The sequence below is a fragment of the Sander lucioperca genome, chromosome 2 (assembly GCF_008315115.2).
Source record: "Sander lucioperca isolate FBNREF2018 chromosome 2, SLUC_FBN_1.2, whole genome shotgun sequence".
In the NCBI taxonomy this organism is placed as follows: Eukaryota; Metazoa; Chordata; class Actinopteri; order Perciformes; family Percidae; genus Sander; species Sander lucioperca.
Window position 1 is genome coordinate 40,542,877 of NC_050174.1, and position 27,825 is coordinate 40,570,701.

General features: G+C 38.5%; 1 protein-coding gene across 13 annotated transcripts in view; it reads left to right on the top strand.

The window, feature by feature from the left end:
* Positions 1 to 27,825, top strand: part of slc4a4a (solute carrier family 4 member 4a) — a 68,907-nt gene that overhangs the window by 11,351 nt on the left and 29,731 nt on the right. For 4 of the 13 annotated variants that reach the window (XM_035997507.1, XM_031305245.2, XM_035997489.1 and 1 more), the window contains 8 exons: positions 3,439 to 3,612; positions 12,826 to 12,961; positions 15,230 to 15,390; positions 17,272 to 17,451; positions 19,434 to 19,529; positions 21,064 to 21,140; positions 25,978 to 26,135; positions 26,884 to 26,971. In XM_035997507.1, the coding sequence (XP_035853400.1) occupies positions 3,439 to 3,612; positions 12,826 to 12,961; positions 15,230 to 15,390; positions 17,272 to 17,451; positions 19,434 to 19,529; positions 21,064 to 21,140; positions 25,978 to 26,135; positions 26,884 to 26,971 (1,070 nt within the window). Of the gene's footprint in view, positions 1 to 3,438; positions 3,613 to 10,472; positions 10,484 to 12,504; positions 12,962 to 15,229; positions 15,391 to 17,271; positions 17,452 to 19,433; positions 19,530 to 21,063; positions 21,141 to 25,977; positions 26,136 to 26,883; positions 26,972 to 27,825 lie in introns of those variants that run through there. The other 9 variants (XM_035997517.1, XM_031305247.2, XM_035997500.1 and 6 more) reach the window with 4 other exon arrangements.

Sequence of the window (27,825 nt, forward strand, 5' to 3'; positions counted from 1 at the left end):
CTGCCTCAACAAGCTGATAAGAATGTCTTTAGCAATTTGTTTAATCATTTTCTGTGTTTTTGTGAGTTTTAGTGTCAAGTGATGGTATAAATGTTTTAAACGTTTCAACGTTTTTTAAGCCAAGGACCCCTTAAAGGAACACGCCGACTTATTGGGACTTTAGCTTATTCACCGTATCCCCCAGAGTTAGATAAGTCCATACATACCCTTCTCATCTCCATGCGTGTCGTAACTGTCTGACGCACCCACCGCTAGCCTCGCTTAGCCCAGATCCTGGAGGTAACCGGCTCCATCTAGACTACTGCTCCCAATAAGTGACAAAATAACACCAACATGTTCCTATTTACATGTTGTGATTTATATAGTCACAGCGTGTACAAATAACGTCACTTGAGACACAGCCATCTTCTAACGGTATACAAACTGGGAACTATATTCTCAGAAGGCGAAGTACTGCTACTTGGGTGGAGTGATTAGCGCACCACCTGAAAAGCACCGTTGTTACTCTCTGCTCCTCACCACGGTGCTTCTCAGGTGCTGTGAGCAAATCACTCCGCAGAAGTACGGTGAATAAGCTAAAGTCCCAACAAGAGACAGATCAGGGACCCCCTACTACATATATTGTATAAAATGAAGTTGCATATTAAACTGGGCCTACAATAACACGTAGGGCGGCCTAAAGCCTTTATACATACCTTTTTTGCATAGAATACTAACCTATTAAAATAGCCTAATAATTGTTGGCATGATTTTATAAATAATGTTTTAATGTTAAACATATATGTGGCACAGTGAATCCTTAGGATTAACTGTATCTGTGGCTACCTTAGTGACTACCTTACCTATAGGCCAGTAAGCAGTGGGGATTTATATTTGCTAATATGTTGGATTTATGTTAAGACTTTTTAATTTTTTTTAAAACTTTCAAAAATTTACTCTGAGGACCCCCTGTTGAAGATCAGGCACAATATCAGCCATTTCAGTACAAAAGTGTCAGCCCTCAAAACTGATACAACCATTTGAGCATCTTGTATGAAAAGAACAAACACTGTCTGCATTAAGTACATCTAGAACATGCCATTTACTCACTGAGCCAATCCTCAATTCAATCTGCTGTTGTCTTCTGACTAAACTTTCAACAGCTTGGAGTTTTGTTTCCTAGAGTACATGAAGTCTGTTTTTCTTCTTCTTGGCCGACGATACCGTCTGGGTTTTAGCCGTGTACGATTGATTCAGTGTTTTTATGTTCTCCCATAAACATGGGGTATGGCACCGGTATCATCTTTGTTGAACCAAAAGTCTAGTGGGCAGCAGATGTGATGTGAGTGATGTGGTTCTGTCTCCAACTGTTTTTCTGTTTTTTTTTTCTTCTGGAGAGTTCTTTTGTCCCTTTCTGACTTTTATTCATTCTGTGTCATGTGAAGTGTAAAGTTACCAAAACAAACCGATGGACTACAGAAAATGACCAAATATTTGTTCATATATATCTATTGTTATATATGTATGTTATATCTTTACCTGATTTTAAACATTGCAAATAGGTTTTAACAAATTTTAAGCAAGTCACAGTGTTTTTAACCTGTTTCTCTGTAGTTTCGTGAAAAAAGTTCAGTCACATAAACAACGATACAAGCAAACTACAAGCTGATGTCTGATATTCAGTATTTAACAGAAGGCCGATATCTGCTCAGTGTATTGGTTTAAAAAAATCACCTGAAAACCACATAAAAATTGTACAAAGAGCAGAAAGCCTCTGCTTTACAGTGTCCCTTCATGTTTTAGGTGAGCCTGTTCAAACCTTTTTAGATCTCCCTGCTGACAGGGAGATCTAAAAAGGGAGATCTAAAAAGGTATACCAAGCTATTGCTGATGCTCAGCAATAGCTTGGTATACTGAACCGTCGGTGTCAGTGAATTTAGACGGACCCCTTAATAAAAACAAGGCATTGTGGTACGAGTGAATAATGGAACGCTGTTGTGCCTTAAGAGAGATCATTGTTTGTTGTGTTGCGGGGTTCAGCCACTTCCTGGTTGGGTCATGTGCAGTGCTTGGCTCACTGTTACCCAACGTTTGAAAACTGATCGCATAGAGCCTTTTGTTTCAGGAGGACTTTTGATGTTTACCCTGAAAGGTTCCTTTTTATAGCCTTCCTCTGATTAGGAAGGAGCAACTTATGGGGAACCGGACAGTTAAAACAAAAGTATACAGGTATTCGAGAGAAGGGGAAGAATTATTGATTATTGCTATTATTTACTTGAAATACAGTATGACTCTACTAAAACTAAACCCTGAAACTGACAGCTCACAAAGTGTTGACAACAGTGGCCATTTTGAACATTGGCATATACATTACTGTATGTCTAGAAAACTAGCATTAAAGTGATACTCCACCCAAAATCATTCTTCTAAATATTAAACACTCACTTATAGACTATACACTATAAACTGAACATCATAAGGTTTGTGAAGGGAGGATTTATTGCAGGACTGCATTAGACTGCATTAGTTTTGACTAGGTGTACTAACAGACTTGCAACTGAGTGCATGTGAGATTTTATATTCCTCCTAGGCAGAAAACCGCAGTTTGGGTTAACTTGAAATCAGTGAGTAATGATGGATTGCATTGGTCACCAATTTATTTGTCCACCCTAGCTGCATATTCCACATCTTCTCTGTCCATCATCATATGCAGTGTGTTCCCAATTTTAATCCTCCATCTCCAGTGAAGCTTCAGATCTTTTGATATTGTTGTAACAGAAAGTGTGTTTTCAATATGGTGCTTTGTTTAAACACACTAACATAGTGTCTCACTCTGACATTTCCATCTGGAATTCCACACGTACACTAGTACAGAATTAAGATAGTGAAGAATAAATGCCCTAAACCAGATACCTTACCGCAGCCATATGACTAGCCTTTCTGAAAATAGATGTATAGCATGTTGGCATGAAATCCACATCCGTCGGAATGGCATGTTATTAGCAACAGTCTGGTCTGCTTGTCATTATTGAACCTAAATCCACCTAACTACAATTTAAACTGCACGTCCTGTTGGTATTGTGGCAACATGCATAAAAAGCAGTTATGATCAGTCTTCACTGCTATGTTCTACTTCTTTTTCTGTCCAAATATTTGTTTTGACAGTGTACTGCAACCTCTATAACCCTGCTCTGCTACGCTGTCTTGAGAATGTGAGAATGTTCCCTGTTTAACTGTATTGAAAAGCAGCCAAGATTGGATTAGGGTCATGTTTTTTTTTTCAGTGCTCACGTCATGATTTTCTAAATGTTGCATTTTTCTATGTAGGGATTTTAATTGTGTCTTGTAATTTTCAGGGAATCAGGTGTGACGTTTACATGCATCATTAGCATCACAGCAATCTGAATTTGTCAGGATGTTTAATGTCAGAGAGTTCATCTGCTCTTTTGCTTTTTGCAGGTCATCACACCGTTTACATTGGCGTGCACGTGCCCAAGAGCTATCGGCGTCGGAGGCGTCACCGTCGGAGAACCGGCCACAAGGACAGAAAGGAGAGGTTGACGGAGAACACTTCTGACAAGTCGGACACAGAAAACAACGATGAGGCCAGCAACAGCATCCTCAAACCTCTCAGTAAGTTCTGATGGACTATATGTCAAGGATGATTAGGGCTCATGTCTGTCGTTGCTGAAGGCTGCTCTATTTTCCAGAAAAGAGACCCCAAAGAAGTTGCTGAATCCACTTAGTGGCCAGAAATAGCCGTGTATGTTCTGCCAAGTGACGGGTGTGTTTTGACAGAGCAGAGTGAATTTTCATTGAAAGTAATGGCTACTCCGATGTAATTGTACTAGTGCTGATATGAGTCTCTTGAGTACAATGTGTAAGAGCATGCCTTCCTGTGCTTTTGTCCTTGGTTGTAGACATCAGCGTATGTGTCTTTGTGTGCTTTCGGATGTGTCGGCATCTATATGTGTTAATGCTTACATTCTTGGTTGACTAGAGATTCTTCTGTCCTTTAAAGGGTGTAAAGTGCAAAAGCTGCTGTGATCAGTGGATGCTACGGCCAGTTCGAAGGAAACTTAAGAAAGAAAGCGAGGAGGGAAAAGTTACATTGGGTAACTGTGAGTTAAAGTTTAAGGTTAAGGTTTAAAAATGCATACTCAATCGCAATATTGGTCTATAGAAAAATTGCAATTGGATTATTTCCCTAAATTTTCATCCTTTACATGAAGTGACAACAGGACCAAAATACACCACAACTGGATTTTTCCATGTGTACACATCACTTGATGTGGGGGATTTTCTTCAGGACATAAATCCAATCAGAAAATAGATTACAGCCAGCCCATCTGGTTGTTGCTACTAACTGTGATGATGCATATTTAGCAAAAATTGCGAGTTTTATAGATTTCTGGTTATGGATGTTTGGAATGGAAAAGCAGAAGAGCAGTTTAATCTAAGCTTTTCTGTTACTAATTTTAATGAACCTACTACATTCAGCTTTAGTTTTACCCTGACATACAGTGATTGTGACCCTTTGAAGCCACGCAATGCCCACTTATGATCCATTTTGATCATGTCCATGAGCTTCGAGCAGTACAATCAGAATTATGTTCACTTCTCATTAGGGCTGCACAATATATCGTTTTTGTACCACCATCGCAATATCAACTGGCACAATACACACATCGCGAATGGCTGCGACATATCGCCACAGATACTGTAAAGAAAATATCAGCAGAGAAGTGCACTTTAAAATGTAACTGTCATTCTTTTTTTAGTGGTGCCTTTTATATTCAATTCAATGTTCAATTTGTTCAATAAAAAAAATGTTGGAAATGATTTCCTTTCGTTCATTTGTATTTTAGCAAAATACTGAGAACACTTTAATATGTGTTTATTTATCGCAAGTGATATCGTTATCGTGATATTCAACAACGTTATCGAATTGTGCATATTTTCCTCATATCGTGCAGCCCTACTTCTCATACTGTCTCAGTTTAATAGTCTTAGAGGCCTGTAGGTAAAGCTGAAACTTGTATAGCAGAGATTCTTCTTCTATTCTTATTTTCCATTGGTCTCGCAACCCCTCAGATTTATCCTGTTTTGATTCATCCTTGGTAGACCTCGACTCCCAGACTGTGAACCACTGAAGGAACACTACTGCAAAACAGACGAGATATTAAAGTACACAGGTGATAGATAAAGCATGTTCTCAGTACAACCTCTTTGTTCGTAGGAATATTTTTGTGTTCTGGAGAGGCTGATCTGTCTGAATGACCCTGAAGATGGTTTAAGGCAGCCAATAGTTATAGAGTGGTTGTCTGTATTTTTTTTTTGTTACAGATGTTAGACTATTATGTCCTATTGCGTCCTTGTTTTCCCTCTTAAAAGTCCAACCCTGTCCCTAACTTTAAATCAAAGTGTCTGGTAATGTCTGCTAATGGATCGTGTCTCTAAATAACAGCTTATTTGTGACCTTCCAACGTCATGAATGTCACAGTCATTCAAAAATAAAATTGAAATAATGATATAGTCAGTTTTTTGCAGAAAGACAAACTTTTCTACAAACAACTGTTGTTTATTTGTGTACTGGGCTATTTTTGACTCTAGAGCAGCTCTGCCTTTGAGAAATATTTGTGCAATTAAAACTGGAATCTGTCAGGCAGGCAAAAATTGACAGGCATGCAGTGTATACCTAATTTCCTACTGTTATTCACTGCCCTCCTCAGTGTTGCTCTCTGGGAATCATGGCTGCCCCCCAGGGGGAAGGCCCTTGTCTGTTGTCTGGACTGAAATCCTCTTGTTTGGTCAGATGGACGCTGCAGGGACTGAAAGTACATCCTGGTTACATGTGTGTCCACTGCAGGGTCATTTGACCTCTTCTCATTTTGATGAGCATGTTTTTTTTTCAAAGCTTTTCCCCCCTCCTTTTTAGTAGGTTTAAATGTTCTCTCGAAGTGGATTATAAAGATTACTTAGAAACTTGGGTTTAATTTCTCAAAGTCAGACAGAGCAAGCTAAGACTGCTGTGATGTATTCAGTATTTTGTGAATATATATCTCCATTTTAATGTCCTTGCTTCACTTGAAGGATACCTGCTTCTCTCAGAATTGAAAGTACAATCCTGAGATTTATGAAGACTTTCAAAATTGATTAGATAAATGCAAAGGTCGAGGTAGAAACCTGGCTGTTTGATAAAGTGGATATTTTGGAGCTACCCAGCTTTCACATGCCAACAGTAGTATGTGTTACAACTCTAAACATTTACAGCTATCACTTTGAAAGTAACAAGGACAGATCCAAACTGTTTTCAGTGTGTAACAAAGCATATATATTACTGTATATATAAGGTTAATTGGCCTTCCCTTGATGATTCTGGTTGGTATAAGTAATTAAAACGATTATTAACATCTTTTTCACAAATCACAACGTGATGGGAGGTTCTGTAAAACCTTCTCCCCTGCTTGCTCAGTGCAAATTTAGATCTGGAGTTGTGAGACTAGGCTGTCTACAGAGCAACAGACTGTTGGAGATATTCTTCAGTGTCATAGGAAAAAAATAATTGTATCAGTAGAAAAGGTCTGTGGCTATTGATTGGATAAACTACTTAAACCTTTGAAAGGCCATCATTTTGGTTAACTCTACGTCTTTCTGGACGTGAGTTATTGTTATAATGAGTTAATCCTTATTGATTGACTCTTAGATCAACAATGTCCCCCCAACCCATCACATCCACAGCCTTTCTTCATCCCTTTGTTCTGTGTACATGTCCGTCTTCTTGCTTTATTTTCTGCTGCAAACAACCAAGATAATACATTTTAGAAGCAAAGGAAAAAGACAGTCAATATTATTTCTCCATCCTAGACAGTGACGTTGATAAAATGGCCCAGTATTAAGATTTTAGGCTACGCCTTATCACATTGTAGCTTATAGGAGATGGACAACCAGCCACACATTTTACTTTTTTATTCTACCTACTTTCTGTCCACCTGCCTCATCAGAATCACTTTCAACATTAGTCAGACATTGGACATTTGTTTGTTGCCATCAGTTGAAGGTTGATACCAGAAGATATTTTCTTCTGTTCAACTCCTTTTAAATATAGACTCATACTATGTCTGAACTGTTGCAGATCGGTCTTTGAGTACATCCTCTGTTAAATCTTATCATCCCCTTGTCAGACAATCAGACAGTCATTTCATTTACCAGACTCACTCTCTTCAGTTAGTGAACGTTTTGATTTTGTATTGTTAAACACTTTCTCTAATTAGGCTTAACACTGCCCAGATATCTCTATTGTTTCTGCGTTGCAATAAGATATACACTAAGATAACACATATTTGATCTGTTATACAGATCACTACCAAAGGTAATAAAACAAATTTGCAGGACACATGAATGAAAATCAATTCCCCCATAAGAGAAAGTGGCTCTAAAGACAAATGATGTGACATGAGTTCATGTCATTCAATCTCATTCCCTCCTCAATCTAAAAACACAACAACTCCTCTATTGGTAATATTTTTTGATATCTTATTGTAATATATGAACCCATTTTGTTTGGACTTCTCAGTACAGCAGTGTATCTCTAGTTACACTTTTTGTCCTTATCCGTATTGCTGTAATTCATGTCCTACCCCTCTAATGACTTGGAATACATTTTAACATCAAACAAGCACCTTGCCAATAGTAAGGTTGGGTGTCCCTTAGTCCATATCCTTGATGCTCCATTGGATTTCACTCATTTAGGCCGGATATCTGTTGCCTTGGGCTTCCTTTGTGTTGGCATTTTTAAACTCTGGTTGATTTATGAGGACTATGGTTAACCTTTTCTCAAATCTCTGCAAGGTAAATCCAGACAATCTGTCCAATCTGAGTTTTCTGTTGCACGACTAAAACAACTTTTAATTGTACACCACCAAAACAACTTCCTTCCTTCTTTTGCAGCGGCACCGCAGCTTTTCTCCGGTACTTAGCACCGCCCAAGACAATTGTGATTGGTTTAAAGAAATGCCAATAAACCAGAGCACGTTTTCCTCCCATCCCAAATGCTATGTGGATTAGCCAGACTCTCCTCCAGCGCGCTTCGGAGGAGGGTCTGGCAAAGCGAGACTAGTTGTCCCTCAGGATTTTTACCACAATAGTCTTACTTTTTCAGTATGATCTTAGCCAAGTGTAGCTAGAGGTTGTGTAACTGCCAGTCAGTTGTTGACTTTTCTCTACTTGTACTACTGTTGACCTATGTTTCAGTATGTCAGAGATAAACATCAGAAATGTAAAATAAGAAGTAAACACACAGTTCCTTGCTAAAAGATGTTTTAATATCATTAAAGCGAGTGACTCATTTAAATCTTGGGAAATCGAGTAATTCAGTGTGCCATTATTCTGTAATCACTACTTGTGGCTGTTGTTAAGCAAAATTTACATAGGCTGGGTTTAATTTGATTCCATACTGTAATACATTTGCACACTTGTGCACCCTTAGCAATTTTACAATTAATTTCCTTACATTAGATCCTGGTGGTTTTATCTTGCCTCTGCTCTGGTGCAAAGATAGAAGAAAGAGAGATGAAAACTTGGAATATAAATTAAGACTTTAATGGGTTTACCCTTATGGCCAGAGGATTAAAGTATTCACAAAGAATACTAGTAATGTTGCTGAGTATTCCTGGACAAAGCGGTGCATTAAGCCCTTTTATGGACAAACTTAGAAGGTGTTTGGTGTTTTAAGCCCCCAACGTTGTCTTCCAGGCAGCACTGCCTGGAAGGCACTAGGATAAGGCAATGGTTAGGGTTAGGTGCCTTGAAGTCAACGTTGCGGGGCTTAAAACACCATTGAGCAACTTAGAATCACACTTAAACCTGACCCTGCTGTGATGAGTTGCATTGGGCTTTTGCAGTGAAAGCACAGAGAAAATGTGACTATACATTCAGTATACATGCAGACAGCAAAGAGGTATTTTAGTTTTAGGTTGTGTCCCCCCCAGCTGGTATTTGTTACGTTCTCATCAGAACCTACCCACTTCAGCTATCACAACAAAATACCAGAGCTAGGAGGTCTGAGTATAAATACTGTGCTTTTCAATGAATCACCCTCTGGCTGTTACTCTGCATTCAACCCAATCCCTGTCCCGCTGCCTGTGATGCTAGCTGCCCTGCATACTGAACATCAGACTTTGTGGCATCGAAAACATTTCCTGTACTCTCAGTGATCCTCTTTGCTTCGAATTAGTGACGTAGAGTTGCATTATCATTGCATGTACAGTCACAAACAATGAACGTGCTATTAGACCCTGTGTAGCCTTATACTGTACTGAGTTTTCCGAAAAGGTCAGAGGGGATGGAAGGTATTTGTGTAGGATGCATGTCAAGAGTGGGACTAAACAGGCCTTTAGTGGCAGTCACACTAAGCTTTCTGCCAGGCAGCGGGCATTCTTTCTCCATCCCCTATCCCATGAGCCTCTGCTTCTAGGACAAAGTCCTCTTTGTATGCCCATGGCTCTTGGCTAGATGGGATTTTCATTACTATCCCTCCATTTCGTGCTTGCCCTCACCCCTCTTTGCTTTCACTCTGCACTGAGCCTCACCTCCTAACCCTTCTCACCCACCCTCCCACCTTTCTCCCAGCACCAACACTGTGCTTTATACCAGCTATAGTTTTTTTGCTGGATAGCATGGATAGGCAGCATCAGTTTCTCTAATGAAGAATTAGAAAATCTCTCTTGGATAAAATCTTTTTTTACAGTTTTAGATGCCTACAGTGTATAAAAAGACGCTTCAGAAAATTCATTTTTAATTTCTGATGTTTATTTTTTTTAGATTGGGTACATTTTATTTCAAAGTTACACATATTTTTGACCTACGACATGAGTTTTGCCATGAAAACGTGTTTCTTTCTTCCCTCGTTCAGTTTCTGCTCATTCCTTTATCATGAAATACTGTGAATGCTAAATTTCAATCTGTAATTAGTAATAGCTGTTATTAGTAATATAATAATATAAAGGCTGTAGTTTAAGCACGCAGAAAGGTACAGAAAGTCCAGCTGTAAACACTGGGTGTCAGGTAGCTTTTCCTAATCTTCTGCCAAAATTAATTTCTGCTATGATAATGTGTTTCCTTTCAGCAGGATGTCTTTACCTTGATTTCATAGGGAAGAAAGAAAAAATCTAGTATGTGGGGATAGTTTTATTACAATTGCATTGTTATGATAAAATATTTCATTCTGCTCTTTAGAAAGAAAACACCTGTACTGCCTTGCTTTTACTGTTATCTGTTTACCACTTCTTTAACTCTATGCACATTTAAGGAATACAGCAGCATGTGAGCCTACATACATGAGGCTTTGACCCTTTCCTTGCACTACTTGCTATTGTTTGCATGCAATTTTGGCCATATAGGTATTTAAACTTGTTTTAACTGTTTACTGTAATCAGTGTAAATCGCCGTGGATATGAGTGTCAGCTAAATGTGTGAAACGCACATGTAAATTATTCCACCCAAGGTGTTATTAAACAGGTTGCGACTTAAGCTAGTTGCAGCGTGTGTGTGTGTGTGTGTGTGTGTGTGTTGCTACGTGTGCCAGCAGACAGTTTATCCCCCACCTAGTAATCTCACAGCTGCTTGTCTGGCTCGTACCTGCTGTTGTTATTGTGCTGCAGAAAACACAATAGGGAGAAACTGCAGGCCTTCACCTCATTTTCAGTTTGATCACTTACTGCTGACTGAATGAATGAATGACTCAATGTGGTGGGCTGTGTAACGTTAAGTGTTTGTGTATATATAAATGCCCAAATTTCACCTGCAAAGAAATGTCCAGTTAAAGACTCTACACTGGATCATTGTCCTTCCTCTGTGATGCAGAGATTTTAATGAATTCTTCATTTAAGAGCAGGACAGCAGCACAGATAATTTCCCTTTTCACCAGGTGGGTGGTCACTCTGCCAGAGCATGCTAAACATTTTTTTTCTCTGCGTTTCTATGGCAAGAGTCAAAGTGAAACACTGAATAACAGCATTTCTGGAAGAAAAATGATCAAATTTTAATATTTTCAATATCGATGGTCAACTCTCTGGTGCCACAGTATCAGCAAGCTGTTATGTAATCAGATCAAGCAGCTTTGTTGTGATCACACACACACACACACACACACACACACACACACACACACACACACTTGTATTTCATCAAGTATAAAGTTTGCAATTGCTCCATAGACAGTGAATTAGGAAAGATGTTATAGATGACGCTGAGAGCATCCAAGCGAATGTTCTGAGTATATGGGTACATTTTCTGTTTGAGAACTGAAAACACTACATTAGAATAAAGTTAACAACATTCTGTTGGTCCACAAAATCAGTCTCCCATTAATTGTCTATGGAGCAGCTCTAGACTATACTTCATGACAATGCAAGTTTAAGACTTACTTCTCTGGTTTCTGGCTTTGAGAGTAGCTCATGTTCACAAATATTGATAGAACTTTTCTAGGCCATGGAAATAACATATTGAAATTCTAAATTTAGGTGGTGCTCCCCTTTAACATTGACCTCAACCATCATAACTACATGCACATATCCTCAACCCAAACCTAATTCTTACCCAAACCCTAAAACCAAGTCTTAAAGGACAAATCCGGCGCAAAATGAACCTAGGGGTTAATAACACATGTACCGAGTCGACCGTTCTCTGGGATATGTTTTCATGCTAATCGAATGTGACCAGTTTTATCGCAAACCGCTAATTGGCTTATAACGCTAGTCGTCGTAGGGGCACGCGAAAGTAAAAAGAAATCGCTATTTCTACACCACTAACAAGGCTCAAAATAGCACCACACTTCCATAGTAGTGGACGTTTTCCCAAGATGGCGCCCGCATGTATACATGAACGGTACTGTCTTTATAAACTATCTTTTTAATAAACTGTCTGTACACTTACAAAGTTCTCAATGCTTCGGTTTACATGTAGGGACCCTCATTATGCTGCCATCTAATCTAATGATGCCCTTGCACTGATTTTGTGTGGCTGTTTGCTGATGACAATAATCTTAGTGTACAGTTTTCTACATGCATGGGTCTGCTTTCATGAAAGGGGGTAGTGATTGTTTGTGGACTCTCCATTCAAAGTTCAAATATTGTTTCCACTTGTTTTAACAAGCTATGATCGTGTCGACCATTTGCAACATGTTTAAATAGAGCTGAAAAGTATCATTCATATATCAATCCTGTTGAAATTCTGTTTGTGTTGCTATCTAAATATTTAAATGAGAAGACATGGGAAGGAAAGCTCAGCCTCTGCTAAAGAATAGGCCAGTTTGTGGACCATTCCCTAATTGTTAATGCGGGACTCCAGGGCAGCTTGCCAAGGCTGGAGGTCCAATGGCGAAGGCCTGTTTGAACAGTGAAGGGGGGGCAGAGAGGGAGAAGGGGCTAGCTGTGGGGACACTGTCACTGAGGGGACCCCTAAACCCCATCTGCCCCCTCCTACCTGGTCCACAAAGTGCTGGAGCAGGCAGCTGAGAGCTGAGAGACTTTAATGAGGGTCTAGCTGCTGCTTTGGGACTCTGGTGAGCTTGTGTAGCTTGCCGACTGTTATCTGTGGATTTGGAGAGTAAAGGGGGGGTCATTAAGGTTTTAAAGATGTCCAACAACAACAATAACCAAGAGGAGAACGAGAAGGAGGAAAAGGAAGAGTACACGGAAGAGAAAGGAGAGGAGATCATGGTGAAAATCCCTCCACCTCCTACTGAGGTCAACGGGAAGGGTCCAGAGGGGAAGCCGGTGCCCAAACCCTTGCCCAATGGGCACCATTGCCAGCCTATGAACCGCAGTATTTTTCCTCTCTCCGCAGTCTCGCCGGCAGCCGAGAGGATCCGCTTCATCCTCGGTGAGGAGGATGACGGCCCGGCACCCCCACAACTCTTCACTGAGTTGGATGAGCTGCTGTCAGTGGATGGACAGGAGATGGAGTGGAAGGAGACGGCCAGGTAAAGACCTCAGTCTCACACTTGGGGGCTTCCTTTCCAAATTCCTGTATGCGCACCTACAGTTATGTAATGATGTTTAGAAACCTTCTCCGTTGACTTTCACTCAGTCATTAAAAACATGTACCGTGACACAGTTGATTGTGAAAAATAAAAAATAAAAAATAATCTACACAGCCAAATAACTAAACAAACACTTGTAAACTTCAGCTAGTTGTCAGTTTAAAATCCCTTCTTCTGACATCAGGTAATTTGCTGTGTGCATTGAATTTGGAGCAGCATAAAAAGCGAGCTCACAGGGTTTCACAGGTTTCTCCTGTGTGGGATGGGATAGAGATGGGCTGATTGTTTATACATCATTAGTGTTGGATGAGTGAAGCTCTCTCAGGGGGAAACTGGATCCCTGGGCTGCTGTTTGAGGCTTCAATTGAGTTTATATGTTATCCTAACCTCTGACCAATTGTGCTGCAGATATAAGTTACATTTTTGTTCACTGTTGGATGAATGATTTGCAGAGGAACTTTCCTGAAGAACTCTGTTGTCAAAGTCTTTCTTACTAAAAGTGCTTTTACTTTTACTCAGGGAAGCTTTTTTAGGGCCAAGTTCTGAGGATACATTTGTCCAGCTTTTGATGCAAATTTGTCCAGCTTCTCCTGATACATTAATGTTAGATTAGTGAATAATTAGCACAGATGGGCTTTATTGTGTCATGTCAAAATTAAGTAGGTGACACTACATGTTACCTACCCATTGGGAGGCATTACTAGGCAGACTAACAACTAGGGTTTGGGAATTGTGTTTCTAATCATGTCATGCCAACCATCTGAAAAAAAACCCAGCTAATCATCAAAAACAACAAGATAAAGGGTAGAATGTATTGTCATTCTTACAATATACAATATGCATAATACAGGGGAACAATATTGTGTTTCTTTAGTGCTACAATTTACACAAAAGGAACAAATACCTTAAAAAAAATAAATAAAAAAAAAATAGGGTAGAAGTGACGGTGAAAATGTCCACAAGAAAGAATTTCAACTAAAGTACCGCAATAAAATTGTACAAGTAAGAAATCAATACAAGTGGTTTAGCAGGGTTAAAAAACTTAATTGGAATACAGTTCCTGACCCTTCAAAAAAGTGTATGTTACTTGATAATTGCTTATATATTGCTTACATAAGGTGAAATAAATCAATCCTGCATCTTTCATGTCAAAATTATTATTCTGCAAATAACTGCAGAGATTAGGACCTGGTCCAATGTCTCACCAAGAGCACTCAGTGGACTTAAAATGAATAAAAGATCTCACAAGTGCTGGGTAGTGCTGGCTGTATCCCAAGTGCAATTTTGGCAGCCAAAACTGGCCAAATAAAACCGTGGTGTAGAAACAACTTCTCAGTACCAGTTCAGTTTCTCAACTCTCTGATTATGAGGGAGGTGGGAGGGGGAGTAATTAAAAAGATATATAAAGCAAATAGAAATGATAATACTGGTTCACAACTGATCATTTTATCTTAACCATAAACTAAAGAAAAAATTGAATTCCCACACACGGTCATAGACCTTCATCAGGCATTTTCCTATACAACTGTCTGCCAGGTGTTCATCAGACAACACTTAATGAGCCTTTAACGATAAACAGCATGAGATGAATGACAAAGAGACAGTTTTGAATTGCTAATATTACTAATGCTAATATTTACTACAAGTAGTAGTAAAAGGAACATTTAGTTTTACCATTTACTTGACCATATTGCCTTTTAAATATATAAACATTTGACAATTCATCACCCGTAACACATTAGATTTGTGATGCAGCTACAGAACCTCTACTGTATCTGGACATAGATAACATGTACAGTACATACTGTATGTGGATTGCATTTGTGCAGTTTTTTTTTTTCATTTAAATTGAAGTTTCCTGGTAAAATTAGCATCAACTCCTGCTTGTGTGACCTAGCTTTATACAAGGCATATCACATTTTTATGGAATAAATTAACTTCAGTTTATTTTATTATGTGTATATTGAGTTCTTTGCATGTTGATATGCTGTTTGGTCCTGTAATGTAGCGTGATGCCACAACCTCACCATTTGTAGGTTAGTTCATCATTCTTTGATGTACTGAATTGCACTTCCGTACTGTAAGTACAGTACTTACTTATAAAATATATTAATATCCAACCCTGTTTGTATGTTCTGTTATTGCCTATAGCTGTCTGGAGTTCCCAGTGTAATCCATTCATTGTTCTCCCCTTTTTCATCCCTCCAGGTGGATCAAGTTTGAGGAGAAGGTAGAGAAAGGAGGTGAACGCTGGAGTAAACCACACGTGGCCACGTTGTCCTTACATAGCCTTTTTGAACTCCGGACGTGCATAGAGAAAGGCACCATCATGCTCGACATGGAAGCTTCTACTCTACCTCAGGTTGTTGGTAGGTTGGCCGCGGGTCACTTATCAACTTATATCTGTAACAATATAAATTGCATTACATTCGGATAAAGCTAATTAGCATTGGCAAGTATGTTTTTTACAACCTCTAAATACAATTATGAACCTGAAAATGAGCATAATATGAGCACTTTAAGTTTTCTCTGACTTGGCGAAACTCAATCAGAGCCAAGACATTAAAAACTGTTTACACAGGCTGAGTATTACTCCCCTTGACTATCAAAAATTTTGACATATTTTACCTGTGGATTGACTCTTTAACCATTACCACGTTTTTAGTCAACTAACCTTACCCAGAGCTCAAGTGACCATGTTAAGTACAGGGCTGTACTTAACATGGTTATGATGTTTTTCTATTCTCAACCAAGTGCTTAGAGGTGCCTAAACATAACCATACAGAAACTGTATTTTTAACTTGAATTGCCAGGAGTGGATACCTGGTGAAACAATTAAAAACCACTGAGAAATACAGTCATAGAAAACACATTTAATTTAATGTAAACATTTAGTTGTTTCATTGTTACAAAACATTCTGATCACCATTAAAGATTTTGCTTTAATGTATAATAACTCATTTCCAGTGAATATTACAATTATGCAAAGTATTTTTTAGGTGTGTGTACAAGTATTCTCCCCCCCTCCCCCCCCCCACTGTTATACAATGACTTTGACGAAGGTGAGCAGAGAACCCGTCTGCCAGTTTGATTTTGTCTGCTCTGTGATGAACAGTATACTGTATGCAGAGCTGCTCTGTAGTGTTGCGTGCAGGTTTATAAATTGATGCATATCACACGCAGGGCTCAGAGGTTTCCTTCCTCTTCTTTGCTTTAGTAGCAAAAGGTCAGAGCTCTGAGTCAAGTCCAGCTTAAACTGTACTTTATTTGAACGCTGAGGCACTCAAATAGTAGTTTGTAAACGGTCACACAAAAACGTCCTAATTTGAGAACAACCAAACCTCTTCGTTTGTGTCTGCATGAGGGAGCAGGAGGAAGAGTTACCACTTGGAGGGATTAATGTGAAGTAATTGAGTGTGCTGCATGGACCGTACAGGCCGAGCGGAGCTGGGCCTCTTGCTTTGAGGCCAGCCGACTTGACTGATGGGCCATTAACAGCACTACTCCTCCACAAGAAGAGACACTCCCCGAGGCTGCAGCATTCAGGCTTCTGACCTTCTTTTTAAAAATAGGCAAGACCCTTTTTGATTGAGCTGTTTCATAATGCCACAAAGACTTTCATAAAGGAGCATTACAGTCTGGGTGGCACTAATTGAATCCTTACAAGAATGAAGAGACTTTTTATGTCGACTCAGTTATTTGCTCTGAGTTGTTACTAAATTAAGGCTGTTGTGTAAAATGCTGCATGAAGAGAAAAAAAGACTCCCAATAAAACATGACATGAAAGAACAGCATAATTCAAATTTTGTTTTATTTGATTTATTCATTTCAATTGTTTATTATTGTTGCTCTTTAGAAAAAAATGTTTTTTGTCTCCAAATGTTCTCCAAATGAAACCTTGATGAACTCATGTAACAATGTAGTTAAGTGCTGAAACAATTGGCAAATGTACGGAAAACTTTCTGATACTGTAACTTATTATGTTGTATGTCAAGTTGATATTGAGGCTTTGCTGGCTTTTTTTTAAATTAACATCAATGTAAGTTGAATAAATTTGGGTTTTCAACTATTGGTTCGACAAACTAACCATTGTAAAACATCTCTTTGGATTCTGGTTGTTGTTGGATGTAATAATATAGTTTTTCATGTCTAGATTCAGTGTGGTTAGATTTTCTTCCCTCCAGAAAAAGACTAAAATCGTCTTTCCTCACCCTCTTTCTTCCTTATCTTCCCTCTCTCTGCATATTCAGAGATGATCACTGACAACCAGATAGAGATCGGCCAGCTGAAAGCAGACCTAAAGGACAAAGTGATGTACACGTTGCTACGGAAACATCGTCATCAGACCAAGAAGTCCAACCTGCGTTCTCTGGCTGACATCGGCAGGACGGTCTCCAGTGCAAGTAGGCTGTTTTCCAACCCGGAAAACGGTAATACTGATGCCAGTTTGGTGCAGTCTTCTTTTTCTAAATGATGTAAAGAAAAAAAAAAAAAAAATCAGCTAATTTACGCTATCATGCATTTAGCTGTACATACCTTAATCACTGGGTTTAATTCAGATTTTTTGTCATCTCAAATTAGGCGTGTAGTGAGTTTTTAGGGCAGTGGGGAATGTCAGTGTGCAATAAAGGACACACTGCTTCCCTCCTCTGCATAAACCCACTAATGTGGCACTCAGTACATTACATTGCATTACATACATTACATGTCATTTAGCTGACGCTTTTATCCAAAGCGACTTCCAATTAAGTGCAACAAGTAGTAAGTGCAAGTACATTAGCTTTAAATAAGCAAAACTACAGTCATATGAAAGTGCAGTTTTAAGAATATTTTATATATATATATATATATATAATTTTTTTATTTTTATTTTTTTTCTGTTTTTTTGTAGTTTTAAATAAGTACCAGCTTCTCCTTAATAGATGCTGAAAAACATTTTAGAGACCTTATCAGAGGTTTTGGCCCTTATACCAATATTTTCTTGGCCCTTATATAATATTCTTATTAGTGCTACTATAGTACTACTACTTACTCACTAAACCCATCATTCAACTAGTAAAACTAAAGTTTGCAGACGTCTTTTGCTAATTCATCACAAACATTTGGTGTTATTACTCTAACAACACTTTTAACATACTCACTGTAGGATACTGTACTAACTGCATTCACAGAGACTTAAGTGATCAGCACCTGTAAGAGCAGGTGGAGCTTTCAAATTGACTCACGCTCTAAATTTTGCATGGATTTATGAGTAGGTGAGAAGTCCAAGGCTATGGGAGATCATAAAACTGACTCCAAATTTTGATAGGATATGACTTATAGAGAACTTGAGAGATTATAATTACTGCAGTCAGAATATCTGAGGTTATATCTGAGGTTGATTATAATCGTTGATATTATTCTCACTTCATTTACTTTTAATATTGTTAACATTTCTGAGAATTCATGTTTTTTAACAGTAGAATGTAAGACCTCTTTTCATCACACAGGGCGGGCTGTCACTTTGCTTTACCGGAAGTTATTACAAAGAAAGCTGAATTTAAATTCATGTACACAAAAGCAGTCAAGTAATAGAACTATAGAAACATGGCTTTATTGGCCATTTTAATAGGATTGCAGTTGCTGTAATAAATGTATTTAATATCAATCTGCTGTATGCTGCATATAAGACCCATTGAAATTCATTCTGTTACAAAATGAAATTGACATGAACAACTAATGAATATTTCCCTCAGGCAGAAGCACAGAACCTTATTAAACCTTATCAATCAGCAGCAAACAGAATATTCCATCAGTCTCTAAAGTGGTGAGATTTAAGTAAAGTGACAGCCCTAATTCACACAAATGTCTAACTGACATTAACAACACTGTATGAGTCTTTTAATTGTAACATTTTGAGTAACATAAGATGTTTTCTTGTGTTGACAATGTTATTAATATGTTACCAGACATGGGTCTTCGGAAAGTGAAATTATTTATTAACTGTTATCAGATTTATGAAACCGGTTTATGACTCTTTGTTTTCAAATGGAAACTCATCAGATAAAAAGCCTTAGGCTCTTATCAAAGTCACAGTACTAAGATAAAGTGCTTCACTGATAATCATTAATTGATGACAACTTTACAAGGATAAAGTGCATCCTCCAGTTTAATAAAATACAATTTGACTCCTGTCCAATGACCCATGGTCTCTCCTGATTTATGGCGCCACTCCTCTTACTTTCCTTTTTTTGCACAGCTTGTAAAATTACAGCTAAATCATGTTTTACATATATTTTAACCACTTGATTCTCCTAACAAATGTCTTGCTTTGGCTCAGTGGGCTTGTCTATCATCTCTCCCTTCCATCTCTTTTTCCTCCTTTTACTGCTTCCCTGGATTGGGTTTGATAACCTACTGCTGCTACTAAAAGCTCGTAGTCCTCTTGGGAACTCTGCGACTTGCCTATCGGGTCACATATCAATGGAGGACTTGCAGAGCCAACGGAGTACCAGCATGGACTGGCTTAGTAAGTTCACTGGACTGTCTACGTTCACACTGCAGACCACCGACCATCCTTTACCAAAGGAAATTCCTTTGCCGCAATATTTAAAGCAATGCACTATTCGGTTGTTAACGAAAACAACAATGTGCATAGTTTTTTGCATACATTTAACAATTACTTTTATACAATCGTACTACTTGGGATACATGTCAATAAACATAAGTGGACACGAGGGTTAGCGTGAGCAACCATTCTTAAGTGAAAAATATCAGAAGTGGAAAACTTTCAGCTGCAGTTTGAACGTAAACATATTCGTAGTCACGAAACTGTGTAAATGTCACGTCATTCAGACCCAATGTGTCAAGGACAGTAGTAGTGCTTAATAAAGTAGTGGCATTGAATAGTTTTTTAGTCCTGTCAGTTTAAGTTTTGTTTTTTCAAAAACCTCACAACTATACTTGGCTAAGATTTTATTTTTGATCCCTTTAGTATTTCCCTTAAATTTTGTTGTTCCCCCCTTCATTACTGTATCTACTTTATATAAGTACTCCGATTTCATCATTTATACTGGCTGCATCATACTGACAAGCATGTTATTACCTACAATCCTCAGGGGGCAGATGTACGAAAGGCTACAGTGGCATCAGAATTTGCTCTCGTTGAGATTTGTACCGCTCTGGATACCGTCTTGTATTCCTGACAGCTTCACAACTGAAGTAAGGTCACGTTCTGCTGTCAGGTCTCTGATGACTCTGATGGAGTTGACAAGCTTAAACCAAAAGTCAGCAGAGCATCAATCAGAGTATGATGTTCACCTGCACTTAGTGGAAGACTTTGGTGGGAAAGATAGACACACTAAGATGATCAGGTATTCTCTGATTATTGTGTATTAAGGATGCACAAAATAATAAATAATAAATAGTTAGAATAGTTGTAGAATATAGTGGACCAATTAATAACTGCTTTGTAATATGAGATTTGAGTCAAGTTATAGATTTTTGGCACTGTGGGGCATTAAATACTATACCTTACAACATATTTAAACATGCAATGTTATACTAAGATTTTGTTCTATACCAGCGAACATGTTCCAACTTTTAGAGGAGGCTGTACTTATTATCTGAGAAAACATTTTAGGTGCTTTCTGAGAATACTTTTCCGAGAACTTATGACTTTAAATAGAACAGCATTATTCCGGCCGATTTAAGATTTTCAGCAGATTGTATGTAGACCAGTTACTGTCCCTTTCAGTCAGTGAACATCTGAGTGACAGATGTTTTTATCTTGACTTAAAAGTTTGCTTGACCAGTGATCATGAAGTATTTGTCCTCTGCTGTGCTCGAGCCTTTATTAAGTAGATAAAAGTTAATGGTGGCCGAAATCTCTTTATGCTTTTGATCGCTGTTGCCTTGTTATTCTTTTCGGCGCTGCATGGGGAGCAAACTGTCTGGGCCACTGTCTTTTCTTGGGTCTGTGCAAACCTTTTTTCCCATTCAGTTCTTAGATCCTGATGAAGGTGAAACTGTTTTAACCACACAGGGTTGATGTGTTTTAACAGATAGTCCCACCACAACTCACCGGAACCTGACCTCCAGCAGCATGAACGACATTTCTGACAAACCAGAAAAAGACCAGGTGAGTCAACCTGATGATTTAATAGTGGAACTCAATATTTGTTATCTTCATTTGGTTTCTAAATTATTTTTGCTACAGTGTTTCTGCACTGCAGTTTCCATAGATTATCTCTCAGTTAAAGTCCATGGGCAGTGCTCGAACATTTTTATTACTTGGAATATGAAACTGATGGGTTTCTGTGGATGATTCTGTTTTCAATGTCATTCTACTGGAAATTTAAAATATTAAAATATTTATGACCAGTTTTATCAGGCACTATTTTCTCTATATGATCTAAGTTAAAAAAAAAATCCCTAGAGAATTATTGTAAGAGTCATTCACATATCAAATAAATCAGTGAAAAATCTCCAAGTTTAACATAATTAAATTGCTAATGGAGTAGGGTTAAAAAGCTGAAAAAGCAAAAGGATGCATTGGTCCAGTCACGTGCAGAAAAAAAAAAGGTGAATCATATATCTAACAGCCTACTTGAAATGACATTTGGCTTTCAAGTACAGCTCGATGCAGGCTGGCATTGCAAAGGTAACGTGTTAGCCGGATGTAGCTTCATCCACTGTAGAGGTGCAGAAACCATGTCATGTGCAGACTGTGGCTGCTGGTTCAAAGCAAAGATAAGATACATTGTACATTGTTCCAACCACTGTCGTCATCACCCACCCGGCTGCAGCTGCTCTGAACCTGCCGCAGCCAAGTCTGTAAAAATATATTCAAGTTGCTTATATTATAGCTCTACTCAGCTTAGCAGTTTATTGGGAGTCTGTAAAAATGTGAATAAATATTTCCTTTAATGGTCAGTGTGGAGATTTTATTGTAGCGAGAATGGTGCTTAGGCCAAGAAACTTTGGTACAATGAAGAACAGAAAAAGAAATCAATGATTAATTTACAATGGAAAGAGAACACCCAAACACACATTTGTACTTTTCCAGTACACTTCTACTACAACTTTACAATAGATAGACATAGATTATCTGTGACACCCAGAGGAGATAACGGAGAGACTTTCTCACTGTGTTTATCAATGAATTTCCATTGTGTGTAGCAGATAAAATACTGTAGCTCCTACAATATGTCCCATTCCAGTTTATCTGAAAGAAAATGTAAGCTGTGTAAATTGAATTGGCTTTAAAGCCCCAGTCATAGGAAGGTGTTGTGTCAGTGCTGTATTGATAACCGTTATTTCTATGTATCTAAATGATGCACTTAATAGTGTTTCAGTATGTGATGTTGAAGCACTTCTGCTGAGATAAATGCACACATTATTTTAGAAGTGCTTGTGAATAGACTTACAGTATTTGCCATTAAACCAGAGCTCCCAGCAGCCATTTGTTCATATGGTCTCATCCCAGACCAGGCCTCTGGGAGAAGAGAATTAGGTCAAAATGGCCCAGTATGTCCTCCTGTGGGACAGACAGAGTAGAAAAAAGACAATTGGACAGGATGCACATCTCCTAAACTGAAGCGCTTCCACACCCACTCAGCCTATAAATACCATTTAGACGTTTCCTTTGTGAGCCGACATGCAATGATCATTTCCACACTAAGTGGGAAACAAGTGGGAGATTCACATTCAGGTTTTGTGGCTTGTGGTCCAACCCTATGGGTCCAACATTGCTTGTTTGTGGAGATTAGTTTGTAGCTAACCGATACTGCTAGCTCACCTGAGCTAGCAAACATTACAGCTAACTTGAGGAGAACGGCATTAATAAGTCTTGCGTTGTCACGACAACAAGCCTCTCGTCCATGAGTACGCTTCCGTCTGCGCAGTGATACCCTTGAATAGAATATATCAGACTTTATTGTCATTGCACAAGCTTGTGTACAACGGAATTAGCTGTGCCATACCTGAATATAAAAGTACTAAAAGTAATAAATACACAAATAAATACTCTAACACACACTCGTGCAGCAGTCATCCCAGTCAATAGATATATAAAAAAGTATTATTGCACATATAGTTATGACACCAAAGTGGGGAAATGTTTGATTTTGTTTAGTTCAAGTGGGTGTAGTTTATTAGAAATTAAATAAGTTCTACATGAAACCGCTCACAACCAGGTCTGTGGATTATCATATATCTGGTTATAAGTAACCAGGTCATGATTTCTGGAAAGAGACATTGCTGTTGAGTTTTTCAAATCTATTTTTGGCACTTTGAACATAACAAGCCGAGCGCCATCTAGAAATAAAGTCCACTAATCCACAGAACAAACTACAACCGGTTTTCATTGGAACTACTTTTCACCAAAATAAATAGTCCCTACCAGAACTGTTGACAACATATTGGGATGGAGGCAAAAATCTCAGTTATATACTAATACTTCAGAAAGTTTCTGAAGCTGACTCTTTAAGAAGGAGGCAGCACTGACCAGTACCACAGTTTTAACAAACAAAAAAACAAGGAAATGACATTCAGTATCTTACAGGTTTTACATCTCTCAACTGTGCAAAGCCACAAAAAAAGATTTCATGCCTGAGATAATTGAATTTGTGCGTCATGCTTATTCTGAATAAAGGGTGACTGGAACAGATTCAGGTTTACTTAGTTGATAAAGGTGGTGTGATGTTGATTAGTAGTGATTGGAGGTCAGGGTGTGCGGTTACGCAGGTCTAACTTAAATCATTTACAGACAAACCTCTTGGCAACAGCCTCGGATGAGATCAGTTTGGATCTAACCAGTTGAAGGTCACAAGTTTATGGGATTTCAGTCCTCAGAGATTAATGGCATCAATTCTGCCAGTGCAAGATCTGGTTTGGCGGGCATGATGGCAACTGATAGACAGACAGCCATTGTTCTTTTTGCCCTGGTTAAACTTGATATACTATACTGTTTTTTTTTAATGTTTTTTTCTCTCGCTGTTGGTTGGCACTAAAGAGGATAAAAGAGAACAGTTTAATTCTGACTTTATCTTACACTGAATTTATTTCAGAATGACAAAACATCTCTTAGACTCATATTCTTTTAGTGTATTTATACAGTCTGTGTTGTTTACTAGTAGCGTCACTCTGATTGGAGGAGATGTCAGCGTCGCATGTGATCTAATCCGATTTAACATCATCTGATACTCTTACTTTGTTTGGTATCTTGCAACTCATCAGACTGTTCTCTGGACAGGTGATTGATTTCATGCTATCATGTTAAGTGTACATAGTTAAAAAATATTCTTTTATCTTGCAACTTCCTTAACTGTTGAAACCAGGATTTCACATTCATTTACAACAGAAATACTCTAACAGTATAGAAGAAATCTAACCTAACAAGCTTAAAACTTCCATTTTTAAAAATCTTGAATGAGTAAATACATTTTTTTTGGTCGCTATTGATGGTAGCTTGGCTATTTAAAAAAAGCCAGGTTTGTGCACCGCGTGCAATCGCTTATTTTAAACCATTATGATACTCAAACAGTCTCGTGTCAAACCGACTCTGATGTAAAAATACTTCTATGTGACCATCCAGGGCACAGAGGTGCTACATATTGTCACTGACTGTGTCTTAGTAGATGTTTCCTGCCAGCTCTCTGCTGATTTGAAGTTAATATATAACACAGTAATTTTCCATAGCAATCTTATCTTGATGTTTGATCTGTTGTCTTTGAAGTTTTATTTATTTATGATCTCAATCTGCTCATTAACATGACACTTTTTTATCATATGGAACATCTTGTTATGAAGCAAATACAATTGTGGCATGAAATGTAATGGGATTGAAAGTATGTGATAACTAACTTAGTTGTTCAACCCAAGCTGAAGTCTATGAATGGGAATGAATTGTTATCGGAATGGCTTTTTATTGCAAGATGTAACAATTAAACACATTTGAACCTCAAATCTTGTAATATAATCAATTGATATGATCAAATCAATTTGTTTTCATGTTGGATAGTTTACATTAAGTTTATTTAACTGATCTAGCAGTATAAGGAGGTACACAATACAAATATATATGAATCAAACAGATGCTACAATATTATATGAAGAATACCACACAAAAAAACACTGTTAAAGTACTACAGAAAAAACACTGTTGCGGGTTTGAGTTTTGTTGTCTGCAGAGCAGTTCAGTGCAATTTTTTTGCTCTTCATGTCATAAAATTGCTCATGCGCTGCTGTCTTCTCAGTCCAATTTTTCTTGCAAACACATGTTCAAAGACACATTTTTGCACCACATAGTCCTCAATTGTGTGGAGCACAAACAGCGTAAATAGTAATTTCCTAAATGGTCTTCCACGCAATTAAAATCCAACAAAACATTTAAAAACTCTTCAGCACACAGAGAAACCATTGCATAACAGCATCTAAATAAACTAATAATCTCTCTCTCTCTCTCTATCTATCTATCTATCTATCTATCTATCTATCTATCTATCTATCTATTATATATAACAACAGTTGATTTTTCAAGGTGATTTTCACACCAGTGTAACCTATGCTTTGGAAAATAGTCAGTTTATCCATTAATAGTAGTTCAGAGGGTACAACATGTACTGTAAAAACACAGGTATTTTCCTTTTGTTGCAACTAGAAAAAAAGCTCTTTATAGACACAATTGCAGGACTTTATGTCCTTTTTAAAGTTCAAATGTTGAACCTGTGGAGCTCAGCAGGTGTCTGACCTCCAGCTTTACACATCTCACCATCGCCATGACAGAAAGAAATACAGACCTCATGTTACAACTTGTTCTTTTTTAGACACCATGGGACCCTCCTGGTTTGGTATTTAAGCTGAATGGGATTGTCCTGTTTGATATAGACTGTTTAATTCAGCGTGCACTGCATTGGGTAGCTTGCTGGTGTGAACATAACATTTAATGTCTCCTCCTCCCCTTTTGTACTTTTAAGCTGAGGAACAAGTTCATGAAGAAGTTGCCGAGAGATGCCGAGGCCTCCAACGTGCTGGTGGGGGAGGTGGACTTCCTGGACACGCCATTTGTGGCGTTTGTTCGTCTGCAGCAAGCTGTGATGCTGGGAGCCTTAACAGAGGTTCCTGTTCCCACAAGGTGGCTGAGATTCATGTCTGAACTCATAAATAGGAGCTGAAGTTGTAGGAAGATGCATCAGTAGTTGTCTAGGTGCGACTCAACTCGCATACCACTGACAGAAATCTGGGAAACACTTTATATAACATAAAAACATCAGAAAATATACAATAAAATTGCTAATCTAATTGCATCATAAATGTCAGGTATATGTTATATTTTGTTTTCCCTGTGTTCACCTTAAATTAGAAAGAAATACAACACACCACTGCAATTTAAAGAGTCAAACTTTCCAATAGTGTTAAATCAACATCTGACACAGATTCCAATATTATGTACTTCACAAATGTTCAATTTATTGCAGAGCTAAAAAAAAAGATTGTATTAGTTTGTAAAGTTGTTTCTTTTACTGTGTCCCACTGTTTGTTCTCTGGCTTTGGATGAATGTCATAAAGCTACAGGAGTGACACCAAACTGGTTTCTGCAGTGTTGTTGTAACCAAGCAATATTGTGTTTTCTGTAGTAATCAATTTTGTTTGTCCAGGGAAATCGTACAAGGCACAATTCCAGTGAAATGTTATCCCATCACCTCCTTAAATTTGTGCAAAATGCGTTATAAAGCAGAATGTGTCCGTCAGATAGGCACAGAAATAGAGTCACATGGTTGAATGGCACTGGCACTCCAGCATTTAGCCAAGTCTCAGCTCCCGACATAGAAAAGTACAGTTAAACAAAGTTACTAATACAAATGATTTTGTTCCACTTGCAGATTTTTATTCATCTTGCTTGGACCCAAAGGCAAAGCCAAGTCGTACCATGAGATTGGCAGAGCGATCGCCACGCTGATGTCAGATGAGGTTAGACTGCCATCAACACACATCATCTTTGTGTTTTATTTTAAAGGTGCAATATGTAATACTGACAGCTAGTGTTTAAAATAGTTACTGCAGTACAAATTCAAAATACTGGAGAGAGTCGTCTCCCCTGCCCCCTCCTTCCCAGACTCGAAGTTCACGGAGGTTGCCAGGCTGAGACCGCAGCATCCATAGTCTCGCTTTGCCAGACCCTCCTCCAAAGCGCGCTGAAGGAGCATCCACAACAATGTTGCTAGACGCTTGTCTCACATAACCAGACATTACTTCACAGCACAGCGGAGCAGTTAACGTTAAATGCTGGCTATATTGACAGTCATAGAAGCCAGTGCTCACGCGGAGCTCTGTACCCAACTGACAGACACACTTTTTCGGCTTAGAATTACGGTAGGAACCACTAAAAGCACAACAACCTCGTTGTCCTCTCCATCCGATGGACAGACACACTTCCTAGGCTTAGAATTACGGTAGGAACCGCTAAAAATAACACTACCTTGCCGTCCTCTCCAGCTGACGGACAGACACACTTCCTAGGCTTAGGATTATGATAGGAACCGCTAAAAATAACACTACCTTGCCGTCCTCTCCACCCAACTGAACACACTTTATTGGCTTAGAATTATGGCAACAATCGCTAAACACACTGCAAACTCACGGTCCTCTCTTCCTGATTTACAGCCCCCCTCTTGGCTTAAAATAACTCACCGTTGTCGGCTATGGCCGCTTAACAGGCTACACGTTGTAAACAGCTGTGGCCCACTTGCCTGGTCCTCCGTTAACGTTAGCAATTAGCAGGGTTAGCATGGTGGCGTTAGCCAGGACCAGTCGGGATCACTTTA